General features: G+C 40.6%; 1 protein-coding gene across 2 annotated transcripts; it reads right to left on the reverse strand.

The window, feature by feature from the left end:
* Positions 1–248: 248 nt before the first annotated feature.
* Positions 249–21,878, reverse strand: DDO (D-aspartate oxidase). 2 transcript variants are annotated; one of them, XM_007432242.4, is made up of 5 exons: positions 21,730–21,878; positions 9,998–10,175; positions 9,296–9,404; positions 6,204–6,380; positions 249–2,201 (listed from the first exon to the last, which is right to left on the reverse strand). In XM_007432242.4, the coding sequence occupies exons 2-5, from the start codon at positions 10,167–10,169 to the stop codon at positions 1,634–1,636; spliced, it is 1,026 nt and encodes a 341-aa protein (XP_007432304.2). In that variant the 5' UTR covers positions 10,170–10,175; positions 21,730–21,878; the 3' UTR covers positions 249–1,633. The 2 variants fall into 2 exon arrangements, with proteins under 2 accessions (XP_007432304.2, XP_087995510.1); XM_088139384.1 differs by having other exon boundaries at positions 9,998–10,172; positions 21,730–21,873.
* Between the last annotated feature and the right edge of the window lie 1,574 nt (positions 21,879–23,452).

Genomic DNA, 23,452 nt, shown 5'->3' on the forward strand with positions numbered 1-23,452 from the left:
TTACATGCCAGATATGGTAGTCCTAACACAACACACATTTTCTGATACATTGTGCTCCATTGGGGGGGGGGTGTCTATGTGTATGTTTAAATAAAAGATGGTTGTTTTAAGGTGTCCTTCCTTGCTGGGGTGGGGTGGGGGGGAACTGCAGGAAAAACTCAAGCAGGTAAGTTTTGGAGTGGTCAAATAAGTGACTGATCCAATACCGCCATCTTCTGGCATAAGGAGAAAAGATGCATAGAAAGAAATGGTAGAAAAGGCAAGCCATTGCATTTTATTTCATTGATGCCAGCCTTGGCAAAGATTGTGGCATACTTCTAAATGTAAGCTGTAGCTGATTACTAATTCAGTTGATTACATATGAATGTTAAAAGATTATTTGGTAATAAAACTTAAATTGCCACATACATACTGTATTCTCCTCCATCCTAGAAATTTGACAGAACATTTTGAAAACACAAGCAAGATAATCCAGTGTACTTTGAATTAAATGCCTGTTTCTTGATGACTTCAGCAACTGAGTGATGTTGAATTGGTGAAGCAGCCTTCCCAGCTGGGCGCCCTCCAATCCAACAGTGTTTGAGTACAACATCGACCCATCCACCCAAACTTCCACATGGCATCTTGTCATGTTTACTGACAATTAGAGGAGCCAATAGAAGAGAATATACGTAGCTCAGGGTTGAACTGTGGAGTCCTTGGGGTTCTCTGAGCTTGGTTGTTTGCTGGCAGATGTTTTGTTACCCATCTAGATAACATCTTCAGTGCTAGAAGGGAGTGGGGTTTGCTCTCTGCAAATATCTGCAAGAAAACAACCAAGCTCAGAGAACCCCAAGAACTCCACAATTACAGGAGCTGGAGATAAGCACATTTAGAGGGCAGCAAGAGCCCCAGGGAGGGTGAAATTTTAGTAGAGATTGAGAGACAAAGGATCAAGCAAGGAGCTGAAGGTAAACAACAAACTAGCACCATTCTTGCTTAAGCAACGTTTCAGCCAAACAGGAAGCCTTTTAATCACCCTTCATATTTATTCACTTCTTTGATTTCTGTCCTTCCTTTCATTCAAGAGCTCATGGTGGCATACATAACACTCCCTTCTCCCCTTTTCCCCAGCAACAACCCTGTGAGCTAGATTAGGCTGGGAGTGAATATACCCGCCCAAAATCCCCTAGTAAGCCACCATGGTTGAGGGTGGACTTGATACTGGTTCTTCCTGTTCCTAATCCAGCACCTTAATCACTACACTACAACTGGGGTGGTTGCTTCCCATGAGTTAGCTGCAAAAAGCTGAAGGTTGCTAGTTCTAAGCTAGGGACTTCCTGATCAACCAAGCAGGTGGTCCTTCTCCCCTTCAGTCTCAGTGCTTTATGACAATCTGATTTCCTAAGAGGGCCGCAAGCACTGAGCAATTAAGTGACTGGCATATAATCAGATGGATGGATGGATGATATTCCTCCAGATTTTATTTCACATTCAAGATCCTAATGCTACCAGATTACTAAAGATCAAAAGGGAACATTTCCTTCCTTCCTTCCTTCCTTCCTTCCTTCCTTCCTTCCTTCCTTCCTTCCTTCCTTCCTTCCTTCCTTCCTTCCTTCCTTCCTTCCCTCCCCCTCCCTCCCTCCCTTCCTTCTTATAGCTTTGCTTTACACCCAGGTATTGCCAGGGTTTCAAGGCACTCCTTAACCAGTCGAGTTGCCTCTTTGGCAGTACCGTGGTGTACTGAAAAGCCACCTCCCCCATGGCCATAATTGTGAACTACCGGCAACTTCTCATTCTTGTGGATCAGTACCTCCTTCTGTAGTCTCACTGCTGACCGAGATGGCCTCAGGCCCACCCTCACTTTTATATTCTCAGCTGTCCAAAGTGAAGGCTCAAGTGCAGAACATCTATCAAGTATGTTTTTGCTGATAATGGGATCTGGGGACAAATTCCAGTTGTCTTTTTCTCTTGCCCCACCTAATGTTACATTGTATATTCCCGGATAGATGTACGTCAGGCCATCGCCATCACGAATGAAGTGCTTGATCCAAGGAGCGTGAACCTTGAGAACTTGCCCTCTGATGGGATATATCTCTAAGTCACCTGTGAGTTTTTGGGAACCAATGCCTGAGCAGTTTACTACAATGTCAAAGTCACGGTGCAGTTCCCAAAGATCTTCTATCTTCTTAACATGCACCTGGCCTCCATTTTCTTTCAGCCTACAAATAAATGTCAGAGGTGAAAATATGGCAGTTTTGAATCCTCTGTTGGTAAGGTTTTATCTAGATCAAATAGTTCAAAGAGTAAGATCACAAATTTGAAATGCAAAACTGAAGAGAGAACAAAGAGAGGCCTAAATCACGTGTGTATGTGTCATGTGTCATCACCTGCCATGACATCATCACACAAATGAACACATTTTGTACTGTGCTTCATTTGCATCATCTTATATCACATGACACAAACTATGTAATTTAGATCATCTGCATTATGACATCATGATGCATGGGATGTCATCGTGGCTTCTGCTAGACGCCTATGGCCCAGATCCATCAGAATGACATCTAAAGAGGAAACATGCATGTAGGAACACAGTGCTGGATATATCTTATTGGCTTCTGTTATCAGCTTTCAGCTACAAGTCTGACAAAGAGAAAAGGCAGTCATCAAAATGATATGATATCTCATTCCTGGAAAACTATTACTCAGGCAGCAATTATAATTATGACTGGTGTCATTTTATAAAAGAATTCATGCCTTTGGAGAGAATAAAAGATTTTGAGTAGCATATGGGAAATGTCCAGCCAATTATAAATCCTCCTTTGCCACTGGGATTGGATCCCTTGTTTAATGTGCTGTTTTTAACTGGATCCAGAAAAAGTGCAAAGTCAGGATCAAAAGAATCACACACTGAGTTCTTTGCACCCACAAGAATGCTAGGTTTCTGTTTCCTGGGGCCTAATACCATACGGCAATTGGGAAACTGAGTTTCAAGGTACTGTGTAATATAGAAGTCATAGAACTGATGCCAAAAACTGCAAAAGATCCATTTCCAGCAGATTTCTGAATGGAAACCAATGGTGAATAAAAGTCTCCCTGTGCCACTTTGCCTTTGCGCTATGTCAGACAGTGCAGGATGGATCTTTTGGTTAGGTCTGGGTTTTTTATACATTGCTCAGTTTGCTTCTCAGCAAATGTTAGTTTCATTCTCAAGCCAGAATGTCCCACATGTTCATTTTTGCAGGGGAAATTCACAGGATTCTATAAGAAAAGTCTATTCTTTAACTGATACAAAGTGTACCTTTGTGTGATCAAATGACAGCTTATGATATGGATTGGGATCCTAGTGTGTAAAGGTGCTGTTGGGCCTCTGCTCAGAAACATAATCCTTTTTGGCCTCAAGATTCTGAGCAGTCTGATTTAGGAAATCTGCCCAGTTAATAAAAAACACCAATTGCAGCTTCACATGGATGAAAGAACTACTGCCTGATAGCTACACAGAGTGTTCATCCAAAAGTTCTGGATTGCTTAATGAAGCACCTGAATCTTTGACATTACACAATATCATCCTCAATCACAGGCTACATTTGTTAAAGCTCAACCTTCATTTCCTATTTCCCAGCCTGTCCCAATATGCAATCATGTTAAGGTTTGAACTCGGCAGGACTTTTTATGACGGAATATATTTGCAAGCTATGCTACATTTAGAGCGGAGGCTGCACCCAATGAAAATTCTTATTATCCACTATAGTGGTTCATACTTTTCAGCCAAGTGCTTATTACTGACTCCCTTTTGGTGTCTTTTGATAAAGTACCAGAAATAGTGGTTGGGACACTGAAATTATGTCTAATAAATTGCACATTTATCAGTAGAAATCTTAATCATTTTTTTTCAGCTCCCTGAACCTTCTCCATTGTTCAAGAAAGCCTATCCGCCCTCTCGGCAATGGGTCTGTGCCAGGGCATTGTGTGGAGGAAGGGGTGCTCCTCTGGGAAATCACAAAAGAGTAAAACAGAAATGAGGGGCAACAGAGGTTTCTGCCCACCTGACAAGTATTAAATGGATTCTGCTGCTTAGCTGAGCCTAAGTACTATGTTCAGCGTTGCTTAAAAAATGAAATATGACAGGGCTTGTGTGCCCCAAGAGACAGCAGGTAGGACTGGAAGAAGAAGAAAAAGCACTCACAGATACTTACTGTAAAACAAGAAGCCCAGAGCTGAACATGGTATAAAAGACAGCAATACAACCTAATGACCAGCTAACTGTTGGTAATGTTTGACTTGTACCCTCCATCACCTCACTCCTAAATGCAAAATGGTAAAAATTTCCAAATATTTAAAAGGGATCTCTCTTGTATAACCCAAAAGCTGTCTGCCTTAATAGGGTGCCTCTAGATCCGTTGGGCCACAACTCCTGTCCTCTCCAGACAGCATTATCACCAGACAGTATTAGGCTGGGAAAAACTACGTAGAACATCAGTCTGCCTGGCAAGTTGGTGGCTGATAAACTCACGGATAAAAACCAAACAATGCATACATTATTTAGGCATAAAAATTCTCCTTGATGTAAGATGAAATGATGGCCACTAGTTTAGGTGGTTTAAACAAGTCCAAGAGGATACTAAAGTCTACCAATGACCATTAGACATAAGTGCAGATGCAAATGCTACACTATAACTGGAGGAAAAGAGGAAAATCATTTCTGGGCACATATTAATATCTAGCTGATATTAGAACCCAAAGTCACCCAATGAAATTGAATGATGGGTAATCCCAGACAGACTCAAGGAACCATGCAACATACTTCTACAGGATGCGGTTATGGCCATCAATTTACATAAAAGAATAAGGTTACCAATTTTGTTGCAAGGATTATAATTTATATCTAGAAATAGACAAATTAGCCTCCCAACTCCAGTTCTTGGAGGCCAACAATGGGAGAGAGCAGTTATCGTGATATCCTGCCTGATGGCATCCCATGAGTTCTGCTTAACCATTGCAAGAACAAAGAAGCTGGTCTGCTCCATCAGGGGTGTTCTTCAGTTCCTACAATCACTGTTGAAAGAGGCTGCTGGGATAAATGGATCTTGGGTTGTCTCTGGACAAAACTTTCATCATGCAATTGCCCTGCCTCATTCATACATTTTTACAAGGGGGTCCAGATTACAAAGTCCTTCTTTTGCAATCCTCCTTTGTTTTGTTTTGGTTTTAATCACAAGAACTTCATGGTTTTTGGTTGGATCCCAATGTGTACGCCATTGAAATTTGCACCAGGCACATCTTAATTCATATACAACAGTTTGATTCAGAGTTAAATCAGAAGGCATCTCAAAATAAATTATAACCCAGGACTATAAACTGCTACCTGGGGTTGCAATAATAGAGGCTGTCAAATAATAGGCTCAATATGATCAAAAGCCTCAAGCTGGAGATCTGGCTAATGCAAAGTTGCAAGATGAAGTACTTTGCAGCAGTGATTCAGAACAGAATTAAATTAATTTAGGCACATTAAGATCCATAATAAATTGTCTTTTATTTGACCTTGTTGGCCAGTCCGCTTTGCTGATTTGACAGATGGACACACACAAAAATGTCACACTGTTCTGGAGCCAGAAGCTTTTTCCTGAATGCATGATGGTGTAACAAGTATTTTGGTCTAGCTATACAATGTCTTATATTCTAATTTCCCAGATTTTGTTGGATATTATACACTGTTCTGTGATTAAAAGAAACACATACATAGGAAAGATGCCAGGGAAGACTGGCACAATTATTGATTCCTGTTTTTAATGTCAAAGATCTCACTGGGAGGAATTTTATTCTTGTTGGAACATCCTATTATATTACCTCCCTAAAATTACCTACTAATAGTAACCTGTAGATTTTAAAGAAAAAAAATCCCCTCTTATCCCTGAATCTCCATGTAAAAATTAGTTTATAAATCTATATTACAAAGAGATGCACTCAAGATGGAAGCCTTGACTGACAAAAGAAAGATTATATTTCATTTGCTTGCCAAGGTGTTCACCACAATATTCATACCCACTAACTGGGTCTTATCCAGGTCTGGCATTATAAGGTTGGCCCACAGTTTTGACAGGAAAGGTTGAACAGGGTGGGGAAATGAAGGATTAAGTGTAAAATGTACCAAATGTTTTGGATCATACTTGTTTACTGTATTGCTGCATTTCTATTTTAAGAAATTGATTAAAAGCCCATACCTTTTTTCCAGCCAAATCAAATACGGTGGGCAATCACATTTCAGTGTAGTAAAAGCTTGACCATATTTGTGCTGTGGGAATTTCTTCAGCTCCTTTTCGGTCATTGAGCGAAAGCCCAAAACCACATCAGACCAGAATGGTGTCTTCTCCTCAGGAACGGCCTTAAATATTTGCCAGCTTGTTAACATGCAAGAGAGTAAGAGTGTAAACACAGACATTCTGTGTGTTAAGGGTGCCCCCAAAATAACTGTTCAAAAACAAGCTTCTAAAAATTCACCAAATAAAACCCTTCAGCAAAGTTGAGTTCCTAATCCACATGCCAGGGTGATGTTTAGGCATCACCAGTCAAGTTGTATGTGTCAATGATCTCTAAATAAATAGAACCAGCCACGACTTCTACACGGTCCAGAATTAAACACATATTTCTGCAAATCTGAAGGCATATTTACTATTCATGTGTTATTGTTTACAGATTCAAAATAAGAAAACACTGAATGCGTAGGTATAGAAATTTGGATCCCCTTCCAATTGATTCAGTGCTACTTGGTTGCTGCTGTTGTTGTTCCTATAAAGTTGTTAATCAGCCCTCAAGAAATGAATGGCTTCAGTAGACTCCAGTTAATCAGGAGAGAAGAATTCTACAGATGAACAAATATTCTGACCTTGTTAATCTCTCAGGTTGTGATTGTCTACTTTCAATAATTATGGGCTCCTCTAAGCACCTATCTAAGTCTTTGAAAATAAAGATACAGTGGAACCTCAGGTTACGAACGCTTCTGTTAATGAACTTTTTGGGTTACGACCAGCTCCGGCCACAAAATTTTGCTTCGGTTTGCGAACTCCGCCTCGGGGTACAAACAGGATACGCGGCCATTTTCCCTTCCGTGACACGGTCCGCGGCCATTTTTCCGCCCCTGACACGTGGTCCGCGGCCATTTTCTGCCCCTGACATGTGGTCCGCGGCCATTTTTCCGCCCCTGACACGTGGCCCGCGGCCATTTTTCCGCCCCTGACACGTGGTCGTAGGGAGCGGGACTCTCCCTCCAAGCAATAGCCGCCTCCCTGTCCTCCACGCCAGAACGGATTAATGGTAATTACATTGAACCTTATGGGGAAATTTCCTTCGGGTTGCAACCAATTCGGGTTGCAACCAGAGTCACGGAATGAATTAAGTTCGTAAACCAAGGTTCCAGTGTAATTCATTCTTATAAAATAGGATAAGGCTCTTTTAAAAATCCCTAAATGATTCCAGGCAGCAATTTCAACTGTGAGAAATATTATTTTAAAAAGTTAAATTTACTTGCTAAAGGCAAGAAAAATCAAGTACGGGGAGACCAAGAAAAATCTCTGCTAGAATTATATGGGGCTTTACATGACTTCCCCTGTGCAGGATATAGTACATGGGGGCATGACCTAATGTAACATCTGCTTTGAGAGCTTAAGGGAAGGTGGACTGTATATACCAGTGTTTCTCAACCTTGGCAACTTTAAGATGTGTGGATTTCATTGCTGGCTGGGGAATTCTGGGAGTTGAAGTCCACACATCTTGAAGTTGCCAAGGTTGAAAAATACTGGCATATACCATTCTAATGGAGCTTCTAGTCATCCCTTCCTGCAGCTGCTGAGCCTAAAGCCTGGATAGCTCTTAAAGCTAATGCACTATATAACATCATCTAAAGTGTGAAGGTCCATGCGTTCATTTCCTGGTAGAGGGTTTGAACCCCACAGAATAAATCTGGCTACTTACATCTGAGGAATCCAAATAAGGATGAACTTGGTCATGTGGTGCCTCTTGGTGGTCAGTGCGACTGGAGTTAAGTCTCCCCTGGCAGCCTTGCCATCTTACAGCTATAGAAGCTTGTAGGTCCATTCTGGGATGTGAGCCAAGAACAGCTCTAGAGCAGCTGAGTCATTTAGCTCATCCCTGAATAGCACACAAAAGTGCTCAGAAAAGCATGAGGTGTTACAAAGTATTGACTGAAAGGGTGTCCAAACTTCTGTATCTGCCGTGTTCACTGTTTTCTTATTTTGAAACTGTAAGCAACTGGAAGGTGAGACCCAAAGTGAGAGGTCTCATTTGATGCCCCATAGGCCTACTTCTACCCACAGATTGGAGTTTCCCAATACCTGAGCTAAAGAAAGGCAGGAAAAATAGGGTTAATGATAATTAGTAGTTCAGAGCTCTATAAATAGCCCTTAGCTAGCTGTACAAAAATATTGTTTTGTGCACCCAGATGAGGGTGAGGCAGCCTGTATTTGAATGTCACTCCACATTTGCCCTGGAGTCTCTGAATCTGAGAAGGAGCTTCTGTTATATACCTTCTACATAAATGGTATATAGAAGAGAAGACATTTATAATCAGCTCTGCCACCAAAGCCAGTCACCAAGACAAATGGGTTCTGTTTCGTAGTATGACCCACCAAAATACAACCTTGGGGCCTTTTTTCCCTGTTGCGATATGGTCGTATTCAGATTCTTTCTTCCTCCCTCTCTACATCGGCCCATCCCAAAGTTCCCAACTCCATCACAATTTTCTATATGAACAAAGAGAAGTTCAGCTGGACATAGCCAAGGTCAATCTAGTATAGCTTCCTATTTCTCACAGTCAACAATCAGATGCATTGTGGGAGGCCCATAGGCAGAACTTGAGAGCAACTCTATCTTCTGATGTTACTTGCCGATAACTGGCATTTAATAGCAAACCTGCCTTTGAATATAAGGTACCATGGGAAGTCAGGAGCCTCTTGTAAATCAACAGCACATTATGAAAATCATAGGCCCAAGACCAGGGTTCTGAAAACCGAAACTCACATTTTTTTAAAAGAGAAAAACAAGTGCCAGTGCAACATATTAATGTTTCCCTAAAGAATTTCCAAAACCAGTTTAAGGATCACAAAATGCAATTCTAAAATATGTATTTATATCCTGCTTTTCTTATGCAGAACTCAAGACTAGGGTTCTCTGCTGAACTCCCACTAGCATCATCCAGCCCCAGCTGTATCATATGCCTCCAGAACTTGCCCTAACAGAGGGACCTACTCAGCCCAGTGCTGAAAGAAACCACAAAAGCATTAGCAAACTCCATATTTACCCAGATACCAAGTGAATCCCAGCTTCTGAAGCCTCTGAGGAATTACAGATTGATAACAGATGGTCAAAAGTCTCCCTAAACCATTGCTTCTGTTGATGAATAGTTGTGCCTGTAGAGAAGAAAGAAAACACATTTCCAATGGAGGGAAACCATTTTAAGAAAATCCAGAGAGAGCAGACATAAATTGGGTTGTGCTGAAATCTCTGTGTTGATACAAACTGGTAATGGAAGGTTTTGAGAACCAAGCAGAGACTCCACACTGAGGGAAGGGGGCAGAGAGATGGCTTAACCCACCCCCCAAACACACACTATTCATGCTATTTTGGGAGGCTACCCAGACCTTCCTGACATGGATGATTTATTGGGAGACTTTATGACATTTATTCAGCAAACCTTAACATCGCCCAGGAAAAGTCATAGCCCATATCACCACATACAGCACAGACTTATTCTGTAACTTTTAGAAAGGCACCCAAACTTAAAGACAGGCAGATAGTTTCTCTTTTTGAACAGATTATGAGAGCTCTGACTGTCTTACTCAAGATGTACCAGTTCAAGAGGCTGGAAGATTGTCCCTTGAAACTGCAGCTGTACTTGCTAGAAAATTGTTTTGTGGGCTACAGAGTAAAACTTGAAAAAAGTTATAATATAAGCTCTTTAACAACTTCATATTTTGCCTTCTGAAATGTAAATTTTGCTTGCCTGGATAAAGATGTGGGATAAGCATTCCTGCAGCAACATCACTGGTCGTGTTGGGAGAAAATCTATCAGCCATGACAGACACACTGCAGTTTGTAATGGAGTCTGAAATGCACACAGCGGTGGATAAGCCCATCAGACCTGCACCAACGACTACAATCTTTGCCTTGGCCATGCTCTGCTAAGAGAAAGAGGAAGAAGGGGTCTGAATTTAAAGAAAAGGTTTCTGCGTGGTTGCCAAGAAATCTACACAACATAGCCATGAACTAACTAGGAGCTGAGTGCAAGGTAAAGGATACTTTTGCTAAAAAAACTCCTTACGCCACACAACTTTTTACAATATCTCAACTAATTCTATTACACATATTTCATTCTCTGCAGAAAAATAAAAAGATATAGAGGGTTCTTAACCGATAGACTGTCCTGCTAGAGTTAGAAGTTTAACGTGAGAACATGACCATCCATGTACTCGACTGAATGATCCCATCTGGGGAAAAATCTAAACTGGCAACTGACTGGATGCAGACATTATGATCTGCCACAAGGTGGGTTATTTTGGCTTAAATGTGTCATATGAGTCCAGCTACTGTGGTTTATAAACTATAATTTATGGGTTAGCATGTTGTGCAAATACAGCCAATTTTGCCTAATTCAATAAATAGTGGTTTCAGAGCTGGAGATGGCTGCTTGTAGCTGGCACGACTGTATTTAAATACCAAAGCAAAAACTAAGATAAAACAGCTTTTTCTGCTTGGTGACTTTAGCTGTTTTGGGAGTTGGGGGCAGCAGATTGGGCAAAGCTGGCACAGGAGTATGCAAATATAGATACTTATATCTATATTCTCTTCTATAAACTAAGACAGAGCCGGACATTATTTGCTTAAAATCAAAGATCAGCAGAAAACGCAAAAGATCCAACTCCAAAAAATTGCATGCAAAACACGCCACGCGCAAAGAAAACTAGCAAGAGGTCTCATGCTGACGCTGTGCCCTTGACTGAAAGCATCAACAGAGGTGTTCAGAGACACCGTATTCTTAGGCAAGGCACACATGATTTACTTGGTTAGCACTGCTTCTTCAATGTTTCTGTACGTAAATAATTGGAGGACTGGGGTGGTGCTTTTTTGGTTCTTGTGACCTATGATACTCATCACTTTCAGAGAGCTTAACTGAAGTATTAATGTGATATTCCATGTGCAATCAAGTTAACTAGCTGGAAGCTGCCCAGAAAAAAAGTAAGGCACATCAGGGCTACTGTGAGATTTTTTTAAGCCCGCAGCTCAGAGGCAGCAGGCCTCAGCTTGTTTCCTTCCTCCCTCCCTTCAAAAGCATGCTAAAGCATGAACAAAAATCTATTCCTCGTTACTCAATTTGCTTAATTTCAACAGTATTCTTTTGTTGACACAAGTATCAGACAAATATGTCAGAAACTTCGCCAATACCTTTCTGTTGCACATCCAGACCTGCTTTCTGTCCATCCCTGCATTTGGAACAGCCCACGTCTGGATTGTGTCAAGTTTTAAAGAAGAGCTGCCTAGCAGAATCAAAACTTCCCATTTTAACATAATAAACACCATTAATTCATAAGGGTAGGTAGGCAGGCATGCCAGACATGAGATCTGTACAGGACGTTCTGTAAGCTCTTCCTCAGAGCTATTGAGGCACATTCCTCCAGTCCATGAGTCGGCAGAAAACACGCTGAATAATTTGTGCTATGCCAACAGCCAAGTTCTACTCTGTCCCAGCAACCAGGCTTGCAAGTTATAATTTTACTGCAGGACAATTTAAGGGCAGTGATTGGCAGGTTCCACTGGCTTTGTTTCCCCTCTCACCTCAAATCAGCAGCAGGTGGGAAAAACCACCACCAATCCCTCTCCATGGAAGAAGGGGCCACCCTGGGTGAACATGGGCAGGTACCCAAGAGGGAGGCTTCAGCTATCTTTTAAAGTAGACTGTTTTCAAAAATAACCCTGCTGACAGGGCAGTGGGGGGGGGCGGTATGTGGTGAAACGGGAGGGAGTTCATGCGATGCATTAAGACAGCTCCCTCCGCTTCACCCTGGACCATTCTCCACCCCACCACACAGCCAACTCCAGAAGGCTGGTAGCCTGGAACAGGTCGATCATCCTTCCTGTCACTTGAGTTAGAAGGGAAACTGACAGAGAACTCTTGTCACTTTCACTCCAGCTCCAGAACATCCCAAATTAATAATGTTACAAGAGAATAATAGTGTTGTTAGCAAGTGGTTGCACCTGGAACTATCCCAAATGGGCAAAATAGCACTGAGAAGGAAAAATGGCACACCCTCCCTTCCAAAGTCATAAAAAACATTAATAAGTATGCAAAACCCTTTGTTGGCAAAAACAACAAAACATTTTTAATACAGTCCTTGGGGACAGAACCAGCAATGCAATTCCTTCCCTGTTAAATCAACCAGCAGCTTCTTCCTTTTTTTCCCCAGATCCAGTGAAAGTCTCTTGAACATTTGTTTGATGATACTCTCTTTGTTTATTGGTGAAATATAACAGATGAAAGTAATACAAACTTGATAGCTCAATTTAAAAAAAAATCAAACCAAATTTGTATGAATTTAAAACATACAAATAAAGTTAATATTTGTACAGAAAATCAACGTGCCCAGGTTTTAAGAAATGGAAAATACACTTCCATTGATGATGTTACCTAATTGGGTAATGAAACGTCTGCAAGCAAACAACCAAGCTCAGAGAGCACCAAGGACTGCACAAAATACACTTTTTATGATTTAGAGATGAAGTTAATTTATCAGAACATTTTGTTTCATTTCTATTGAATTCCTCAATGAATGTTTGAAAAAAGATGGATATCAGCCTTTTTCTCTTGGTGTTTTAAGACCTGAGGACTCTTTGATCTGCATGATTTTGTCATGTTCTTTCATGGCTCTTTTTTTGGCCCCAGATTAATACACAGGATAACACAACTTTAGCAAAAACATAGTAGTTAAATATATAGTTGCGATGCTGAGTTGCTGTATACTTCAAAAATATGATTTTGGCATTTTATAAAAAAGTCTGGCTTCACGTTCAACAAAATAATTAATCTATGTAGAAGGAAAGAAATCTACACTCCTGATGTTAAAAAAGGATTCAGGGGATGTATTCTTTATTACCTAGAACAGTGTTTTTCAAACTTGGCAACTTTCAAATGTGTGGACTTCAATTCCCAGAATTCCCCAGCCAGCATGCTGATCTAGAACATCTCATCCAGAAAACACTGATCTAGAATGTCTTGACAGTCTAAAAATGAGAAGACGGAGCAATATGTTTCTATATGGTCTAGATTTCATGTTAGAGGATTGGGCTAGTTTTATGTTAATCAAATAGTCTCTTTTTTCTTAAAGTAAAAAAGCAAAAGAGAGAGAGATTCTTTTATTTTACTCATATGTTTAATAACAGATCCAGTGGTCTATCAGAAGACTGATACTTTGGAAAGGGCACGTCAGACATTACACAAGGAGATCCCTCTGCAGAAACCAGGTGCCCAGTTTTTCCTGCTGCCTAGGCCGTGACCACAGATGGCAGGGCACAATAATGGGAAGGAGGGGAGGAAGGGAAAGAGAATGTGCCCACATCAGGCTCAACCAGCCAGTGTCAGTTCATGACTACCTCACTACCGAGATTATGAGTGGAGTGTCACGTATCATTTGCATGCCATGTCTTACATCACGAGAAGCCAGAAAACTTTAAAGCTAGAACAGCTAAGGAGGCATTTAGGCTGTCTCAGAGTGGGCTGAGGAGGAGAGAAAAGCTGCGAGGAGATGCTCTCCAACACTGTCAGTAGGATACCTTTGTGCCACAGTTAGTAGGATGTCCCGATGAACCCTCTGAATAAAAGGGATCATTATTGGCTTAGTTCTGACATTTCATAAACATGTTTTAAACATATCACAATATCGTTTCAATTGATTTCAATACCATAAACCGTGATATTACAACTGCTTAGCAGTGATATAATACTAATCGTTATTTAAATCCCATCTTTCTTTGGGAGCAAGGCAGAGAGCTACCACATGGTGGAGTTACCTCATTTGATTTTTCAACCAAATCTGCCTCCCCATCATTTGTGCTTGAGATCCACCTCACTCCCCCTCCATTATTCTTTTTTCTAACAAAACAAAAATTTGTCCTTAAAAGCTCATCTTTGCTGGTGTTTTTACTTCAGCTTTTATGTTAATGTGCATTCACCTATTCATTTATCTGAATTGATTTTATAACAGGCCTTTGCTGTATAAGCTGCTTGAGGGCACCTCTTGTGGCCTCTTTGCCCGGGCCCACCTCAGCGTCCTTAGACAGTCACCCAGGCTCAGCAGTTTCATGGATTCCCTTCTGGCTCAACTCATTCATTTTTGTTTATCACAGTGCTAACCTTATGAGCCCTGAGCTCAATTTTCTCATTAGCAGGGAGTGTTGCCTCACACCACCCCCCAGTGCCAGGCCTCCCACTGCTCCGCTCTTGGGGCTTCATCCCTTAAAGAGGAAAAGTGGCTTGCCAACTTCACAGATTCCCCTTCAGAGCAACCACTCAGATTTTTTTCAAATTATGACCAAACAAATGGACATCACTCTGCTGATTCTGCTTTACTACCTGGATGGAACTGGTTTGGCCTGTTCTGATTGTTGGGATGAAATTAGCCTGCCTGCCTGCCTGCCTGCCTGCCTGCCTGCCTGCCTGCCTGCCTGCCTGCCTGCCTTCCTTCCTTCCTTCCTTCCTTCCTTCCTTCCTTCCTTCCTTCCTTCCTTCCTTCCTTCCTTCCTTCCTTTTTTGATTTATATGGCCACCCATCTTTCTTTTCTGTTTGGCGGGGGACCAACCAGTATGCAAAACCTCAGGTGCTTGGCTTCTGAAAAAAATCATACTCATTTTTTATATCATGAAAAAAAATCAATGTACTCTGTGCAGCATCTTTTAGTAATGTTATATTGAATTAATGTTATATTTATTATTGTTATATTGTTGAGTGTTATATGCCCCTCAGTCACGTTTTTGTGAGATGGGTGGCTATACAAATATAACAAATAAATAAATAAATAACTTCAGTAATTATCTGTCTGTCCATTTGTAGATATTTTTGTTTAAATATTTCTTTTAAATATTCCTTTATTTAGAGCAACACCCTTATCAGTGGGGGTGAGGTTGACAAGATTTGGGTTGCTCCAAGACCATATCTTTCTTTGCCCTTACCCTGATCCTGGGAAAAGCATTTGGTTGCAAAACTGACAACTGAAATCATTCGCAACCTTTTCAGTGCAGGGTAGACAACAGCTTGATAGCCAGACAGCTTTCTCTTATTATAAACATTCAGTTGTTGCCAGTGTTTTACAAATGCCCAGTCATACACATATACCAAAAACATGGATGTGTGTGCATGAATGTGCTAACAGTTTGTTAAAATTTATTTCATTTTTTGCATGGAGCAAGGGATGGCTTTTTGTGGGGTTGTTTTTTAACTGTTTTTTTCTTTCTTTGGTTTTTTGCTGTGGATCTATCTATAATAGCTTGAAGCAGGGCAGGCTGAATCATGGGGACGTTTGCACTTTTCTATTGGCCAGCTGGAGAGAGAGCACTGATGGGCTCACAGTGTTCCCGTCCTGCCCTCTGTGTTCCAGTGGCTGCAGGAGTGAAGCCCACGATCCCACCACCAACTTGCAAAGAGTTCGGGGGGATTGGGGAGCAGAAATAGTACTGTTTGGAAATGTCAACTTGGCAGAGAATTGTGACAGTGGAGGTCAATTTGACATCTAAGTGCTTAGTACAAATATGCTCAGAAACACTACCTAAGGATATACCTTTGCTCCAGACATCAGATTCTGGATCATAGTGATTTCATCTTTGATTTATATATGAATAGACACAGAGTAGGAAACAAGTTGGGTTTTTTTTTAATGGATTTAAACAGGATGTCTTTTGTACCCTGTTTAAAAATAGCTGTGATCTTGAACTTTCTACGCAGTTTTGCCATTTTACAGATTTGTTTTTGTTTCAGAACAGAAATTTGAACTTTGCACTTGGCAAGAAAAAAATCTAGTCGATAATTTCCCAAATATATTACTAGGAAAGGGGTAGCAGTTAAAAGAACAACAGCTGAAGTATTTGTTCTTTGTCCCTTCTAAGAAAGAATATAGCATTTTTTTCAATGTCTGTGGATTCCTGCCATACCGATCCATTCAAAAGTCACATTGTGAAAGGTTTGGTAGACTAAAGGAACTTCTAGACCTCTCTGAGGACCTTCTCAGGGACCTCTCTAAGCACTTGACAGGGAAGCTTAGAAATTGAGAATGGCTAGCTAAACCCCTCCCCCCATTAACTTTTGTGAGTGCTTTGTTTGCAAGCATTCGTGTTTTTTATTAAGGTGGGGTTTTAGATATTAATATCCACACATATGCTTTGCTTTATTTTATTTCATTAACTACAAAAAACACACAAACGCTGTTCTGGGAATTGAAATCCATACATCTGAATGATTCCCGGGTTGGAGAAGATTGCTCTAAAGAGCATACATATTCCCTGGTAGGGTCTCGTCTGTCAGGGAATTCATTTGGCAGATCCCAGGAGGCAGGCTTTCTTTGCCGTGGTACCCACCTTGTGGAATCTTCTCCCCCCAGAAGTGAGGTTATCTCCATCCCTCTTAACATTCCGCAAATCCCATGTGATCAGGCCTGGGAGTTCCAGGGGACCGGGGAGATCTTGCGATGGCTCCCTTACTATGGTTAACATCTTCCTCTCCTGTTGTGTGTTTTTAGTTTTAATTATTGTTTTATATGTATTTAGGGGTTTTTTAATTGAGTGTTGTATGCCACCCAGAGTCGCTTTTTTGTGAGATGGGTGGCTATATAAATATGATCAATAAATAAATATAAATGAATATACAGTGGCCTGATTCACAGATCATATAGAGGGTTGAGTTTTGGCTTAATGTGATATAATTACCTCCTCCTACCTCACATGTCTTTTTTTTTTTTTTTTTTTGGTGCCTTCAAGTCAGTCTTGACTCCAGGCAACTGCCTGGACTAGTCCCTGCTGTCTTCCTGGTAAGATTTGGGAAGCAGTTTGCTATTGCCTGCTCTCTAGGGCTGAGAGAGAATGACTGGCCCAAGGTCACCCAGCTGGCTTTGTGCCTAGGCGAGACTAGAACTCACAGTCTCCCAGTTTCTAGCCTGGTGCTTTAACCTCTATACCAAAATATATACACATTATGTCTTGGGTTATATGTAAACCAAGCAACAATGACTTGTGCAACAAACTACAGGTAAGAAATCCTGGATTCAAATCGTGACCTCAGCTAATGTGCTTTGATGCTTCAGTATTTTGAGGAAGAATTTTGTTCCCCATCTCCTATTCCAGCAAAGCTACAAGGAAGCACATGGAACTTCCCACTTTCAATCAAAATTTAGACTTCATGCAGATCCTAAAATGTGGTTAATCTTAACTATAGCTAACACATGTATTGCCAGCTTCATAATGCAGGATGTAAAGTGGGCTTATTCTCACTAGTCATGAAGTTTGGGTTCAGATGATATGGTAAGCTGTGGCTAATGGTTCTACCAGAAAAGGAAAGAGATCATGAAATCCCCAAAAGATTATAAGCTCACTCACATATTGCTAAAGCAATGATCTGTCTTAGACTATTTTCCTGACATATCTTTCTGTAATCTGCAGAAAGATTAAAATTCACAATCTACAGCTGTAATTCAGAACCTAACAACAAAAAATAATTCAATTAACTCAAAGAATCAAAGATATTTGGCTCCTAGAACTTTTGCTTTAATTTCCAAATGAACCTTGTGATGCCATCATCATTATCATCATCCTATTTATACAATCACATCCTGAATATGTCAGTATGTCCTTCCCAAATGTGGGGAATGTGGCTAACCATATGTTAAGCCTGCACCAGTAGATAACGATATATTAGTTTGTAAGGTAGTCTCTAGATTAGTGATCCTAGTTTGCATAGAATACCTTGACTATTTGTGGGAAAACTGATTGTACTTGAGGCATAGCTAAAATATGCCTAAAATATTATTGGTACTGTCCTTACCACTAGGAAGAAATGTTGCACATGTACTGAGTATGAATAAGGCTGATAATATAGAATTTATTTATAACTGATTTTATGAGAAAGCCTTATGTGAAAGCCTTAATTGACTGAAGTACTGTATATAGACCCAGAGAAAACAAGGGTGGTTTGCAAGGATAGAAAGATATGGACAGGTAATGTGAATAGTGTTGATCTAAATTACATTTATTTAATCAACCTTTTCCTTTATCTTCTATCCTCAGTTGCATTCGCTTCCTACTACTTGCTTTTGTTCTACACTTTGCATAACACCTCTTATACCAAAATTGTGATAGGTATCTCTGTAAACATGTATTTGTACAATACTCCAGACTATAGTCATGTGAATGCAAGTTAATGAATTCAGTATTATAATGTGGAATCAATATTTTTGTACTTTCAGAGCAGGCAGTTCCAGGCAGTAGTAGTACCCATTTTTTTTCTCTGTAAGTATTACGGAGTTCATTGGGATTAACCCTCAAATTACTGTAGAGGATTACAGCTTGCTTCATGCTGCCAGGCAAGCTCTGGTTTCCAGCCTTTAGAATCTACAAGAGAGCTGGGTAAGTGAAGAGAGAGCACTGTGATGTCATAACAAATATTTTGTACAATAGTACTCTGGAGGGAAAGAGTCAAGGTTGCTGAGTTTTTTTGCACCTACAACTTGCCTAATTTCAGCCTCAGTTTACTGTTTAGTTCACCTTTATTCCAAAGCTTCAGTTCCACTCTGTGTCGAAAATAAAAGCCATCCCAACCTAACATCATAACCTATACCATAATAAAAAGTGATTTATAAGCCCTTCATTTTCCAAGGACTTACTCCCTTATTTTCTTCATGTTTCAGTCTTGGATTTACTTTTTATTCATATGGCTACTATATCATGACAAAATATCACTTAGGAACACTTGGTGAAGGTAGCCTTTAAATGACTGTGAGCAGTAGTAACAACCAAAAGAAAAGTCAGCTATAAAAAAAATGAATTTATGAGAAAGCAAACTGGTGAGGTTGCTCCCTGTTATTCTCGCTGTCCATCTCAGGTACTCCCCAGCATCCTTGTTTATAACTGAATTTCCTTTGGGAAAATGGGTACACTTCTAAACAAAGTACTGGGCTCCACATACTCACCAATTTCCTTTTGTAATGATGCTTCTGGAATCCAGTGGCATTCATGGAAATGAAGAAAAAGCTGAAGGGGAATAGTGCTTTACTTTTGCAGAATATTACCTGCTTCTTTTTTAAATTAAATGAACACAGCAAGCCAGATAGGGCAGGAAACTTGCTTTGAAATTTAATTTCTGCAATGTAATATTCTTTTGGCAGTGTTACATGGTGAATGATAATTCAACTCCTAAACAATCATTTGTTTATAGAAAGGGTTGTAAAGGCTGTTCATGATATATGTCTATGACTACTCCATGACTGACTGGTAAAATTGAAACTTAATAAGACACTTGAGTGTGGTCAGTTTCTTTAATATATTTTAAAAGCTGCCAGAATAAGAAAGAAATGGCTTAGAACCATAGTGCTAGGCAAAGGCCCTCTTATTTTATTTCCTGGTTTATAAAGTATCCTTCTCCCCTTCAACTGCTATTTCCTCCCTTGCCAAATAAAAACAGGGAGAAGATCTACCTGGAAGATCTGTCCCCCTCCCAGCTAAATTTAACTTTTTTAAAGAGTTACTGTGATTACATGCTACCTAAATTACATGAAGTTTAAATTTGTTCCCACTTGCTAGTTTAGGATAGTTGTGTTAGCCTAACATTCCCCTTTACCCCAACTGGTAAAGGACTGTAGAAGCTGTTCTCAAAAAATATGAAAGCTCCAGTTCAAAGAACACTGATTTAAGATCAAAACATCTTAATGTTGAGGATTTGGATCACTTCCAATCTTCCACTATTTCCATTCCCCAATACCTCCAAAACGCAGCTGATAGTTGATCATGTTAATGATCAACAATGCTAAAACCCAGATGTTAAATGCTACAGCAAGAGAAAATAAAACCAATGGGGATTTGAGGTAGGCTAAGGTGAAACCAGAATGGACTGACCTATAGTGCTGCAGAGTTTCAAAAGCTTTGTGGTGGCTTTGCATTCAAAGCTACTGTAGCAATACATCAATCCAGTTCTAGGACTCTGTCAATGTTGTGGGAATGGGCAGGTCCAAAGCGGTTCCAAACCACCATAAAGACCCTCATGTGAATGTGCCCTACATTTGATCTAGCTCATGCCATTTGCACTTCAACAAATCAAGCTCACAATTTTGCCCTATCAGATTTTAATATTCTTTCTCTAAGGATGTAGTTAAGCACATTGCCACTATTTTCACACACCCCCAAACCCTGTGAAATAAGTTGGAGTGGACCTGCAGGTGTCCTCACTATCATTGACCTCAAACGGCTGCCCAATGTAGGGGTGCAAAAAGCACCACTCCAGTCAGCCCCCCCCCCCCCAGCAAAGTGCCTTCTTTGGTGCTTGCAAGGAGGCAAAAAAGGATAAACCCACAAGGCACTCTCCTCTCCATCTCCAATAAGAAGTGGGTCTTGCCCATGTATGGAGGGGGGGAAACAAGCCAGGAGGTAGGAAAATGCTTGCCAGTGAGAAACTACCCATTCCCAAATGTGAGTGTCCCACAAATTAAACAGTTTTCCAATTTGTCAAGCCAGAAGTGCATCAGATCAACTGCCCAACATAAGAAAGCCACATGGAAACACAGCACATGGACCCTCAAGGAAGGCCAAAACTCCATTTGGAGGTCCCCTAAAAAGAGAACTTATTAGACCAGTATGAGGCCCAAGATTTCTCTCTGCTTTTCCTGGCTTTCTTACCATCTTGCCCGAAATCAGAGGCTTGCAAATACTGTATTTTGTAAATGTTCAGTTAGCCTAATAAAGGTCTTTCCTTCAAGTGGATTTTGAATCTTATTTTTGTTTACTCAAAAATAAGCCCCATTTCCAGGGAGTAGCTCCTGTTTCTAAATAAATGCATATCCTTTTGCTGGAATATTTATGGCAGGTGAAGCTTTCATAGAGATTCATCAGACAGATGGGTTCTATAGAAGCATATGCTGTAAAAAGATGTTAATCATTAAGGAGTCAACAGACATTTTGCCTATTTTCAGTGCGAAAGGTCAACAGTCCTGGAAATTGCATTGCTCCAGTAAAACAGGAAAATAGCAGTTATAAAGAATATTCTTCCCAGCTGTACTCCTCTCTGTTAGAATATCCCTTCCCCAAAGCACTTTAATGCCCTCAGGAGTCTGGCTGTATAAATAAATCCCAGTCACTAAACTTCCTCAATGAATGCTTTTGCTTTTCCAATTTTTCCCCAAATGCCATGCCATCACTTTTCAAGAATATTTCAAGCCATTTCTTGCCTAGTTCAAAATAGGAACATCATTCTATAAAAGATAGTTAAGACAAGATAAAAATAGAAAAGACCTGTTGGTGCCTTGACCAAAATCAGGGAAGAGCAATTTCTCCATTGCTGCAAGAAAACGTATGTTGCTGCAAAGTATAACTTAACGTATGTTTCATATACAAGCCTGCATTTACTTGAGAATTGACTAGCTATATCATCGACGTAAAGGGGCCTTTAAGAGCCACAAGTGTTACATGGGGGGGGGGGGAGGGAACAGAAATACCTTTCTCCACAAAAGAAACCAGATTCTTTCTGACAAGCGCCGCTTCCGCACATAAGGGTTATGTACAGGGCCAGAGAAGCAGGACTGTGAAGCTTACGCTGGAAAACATGGATCCAGTGGGCGGAGTGACCATGGTTAGCGATCTCTACTAGATTCTGATTGGATGGAATGGGTGAAAAAGCATTTGCCCTTTCTGCTGTGCGTGTGTATGTGAGAGAGGGAGAGAGCACGCGCGCATTTACCCTTTCTGCCGTGTGTGTGTGTGTGTGTGTGTGTGTGTGTGTGTGTGTTGCCTCATTTGGTGCTTTTCCTTTTGAGACAGCAATCCTGGGGTCTGTTGCTGATAGTAGCCCAACTGCTATCTGAAGACATAGGGAAAGTATTTGACTGGGTTGCTTGTTATTTTTAACCAGAGCGGCTAAGGTGCGCAGGCAGAATAGTAGTAAAAAACATACAGGTAACATATGAAGCTTCAGTGTGATTTGGTTATGGATTAGCATGTTGTATGAAAGAGGTATGCAGTGGGATATCTATAAATGACATAGGTGAGGGGATAGAAGGGAGGCTCAGCAAACTTGCAGATGACACAAAGAGCGGGGAGGGGGAGATTGCTAACACTTCATGAAACAGGCTCAAGGTTCAAAAGTCTTGATAGACACTGAGTTCTGTTTAACAAAATGCTGTTCAGTGGTGAGAACTGTAAGATGCTCAAGTACAAGATAGGTAGTACCTGGCTCTGCAGTCATATTTTGTGAGAAGGATCTGGGTGTCCTGGTAGGCCACAGATGAAGCACGAGGCAGCAGTGTGCTGCAGCTGCCAAAAGAGCCCGTGTAGTTTTGGGCTGCATCAATAGATGCAGGTATAGAGGTACAGTATAACGTCAAGATCATGGGAAGTGATAGTTCTGCTCTACCCAGCATTGGTCAGACTGTAACTGGAATAGTATGTCCAGTTTTGATTGCCCCAAACAAGAAGAATGCTGAGGAACTGGAGATAGTGCAGAGAAGAACAACAAAGATAGTGAAGTCCTTGGGGACTAAATCCTATGAAGAAACACTAAAAGAACTAGTAGTGCCTGAGGGTAGGACAAGAACCAATGCTGTACAAAGAGAGATCCAAACTCAAAATAAGGAGTAATTTTTGGACTGTGATAGCTCTTAAATAGCAGAATAGCCTGCCTTCTGAAGTCATGGGTGCTCCAGGTTTGGACAGTCTGGGATGGTCCGAGGATTTCTGTCCTGGAGAGGGGTTTGGGCTACAAAACTTCCAAGCCTGTAAATCTATGATTCTATAAATGTAGTCAATTATAGTTCATTTGTTAAATCAGGGTGAATCAAACCATGGTTTAATATGATGTGGGAGTCTAGTCACTAAACTCACTTTCAAATTCATTTGTCAGAAACAGTTGCAATTGCTTTGAGTTCACACAACACATAGATTTATTTCTTTCATTGATTTATATCCCACCTTTCACAGAACCATAACCACTCATGCCACTCATATTTTAACTTCTGGTATTCTGCAAGTCCAGATCTATCACTTTTGGAAATACAAATCCAACTGTTAGATCTGTCACCACTTAATTATTGGAGGGGATGTATTCCCAGAGAATGAAGAATTTAAAGGGAATAAGAAAATGTGCAAAAACTCACGGAGGAGGGGTGATGAAAGGGAACTCTACTTCTCTATCCTGTTATAAGTTATATGAAATACTCTCCCCTA

Source organism: Python bivittatus, unplaced genomic scaffold, assembly GCF_059951505.1.
Source record: "Python bivittatus isolate LINGU-HERP-01145 unplaced genomic scaffold, Pbiv_v1 ctg000020_np1212, whole genome shotgun sequence".
Lineage (NCBI taxonomy): Eukaryota > Metazoa > Chordata > Lepidosauria > Squamata > Pythonidae > Python > Python bivittatus.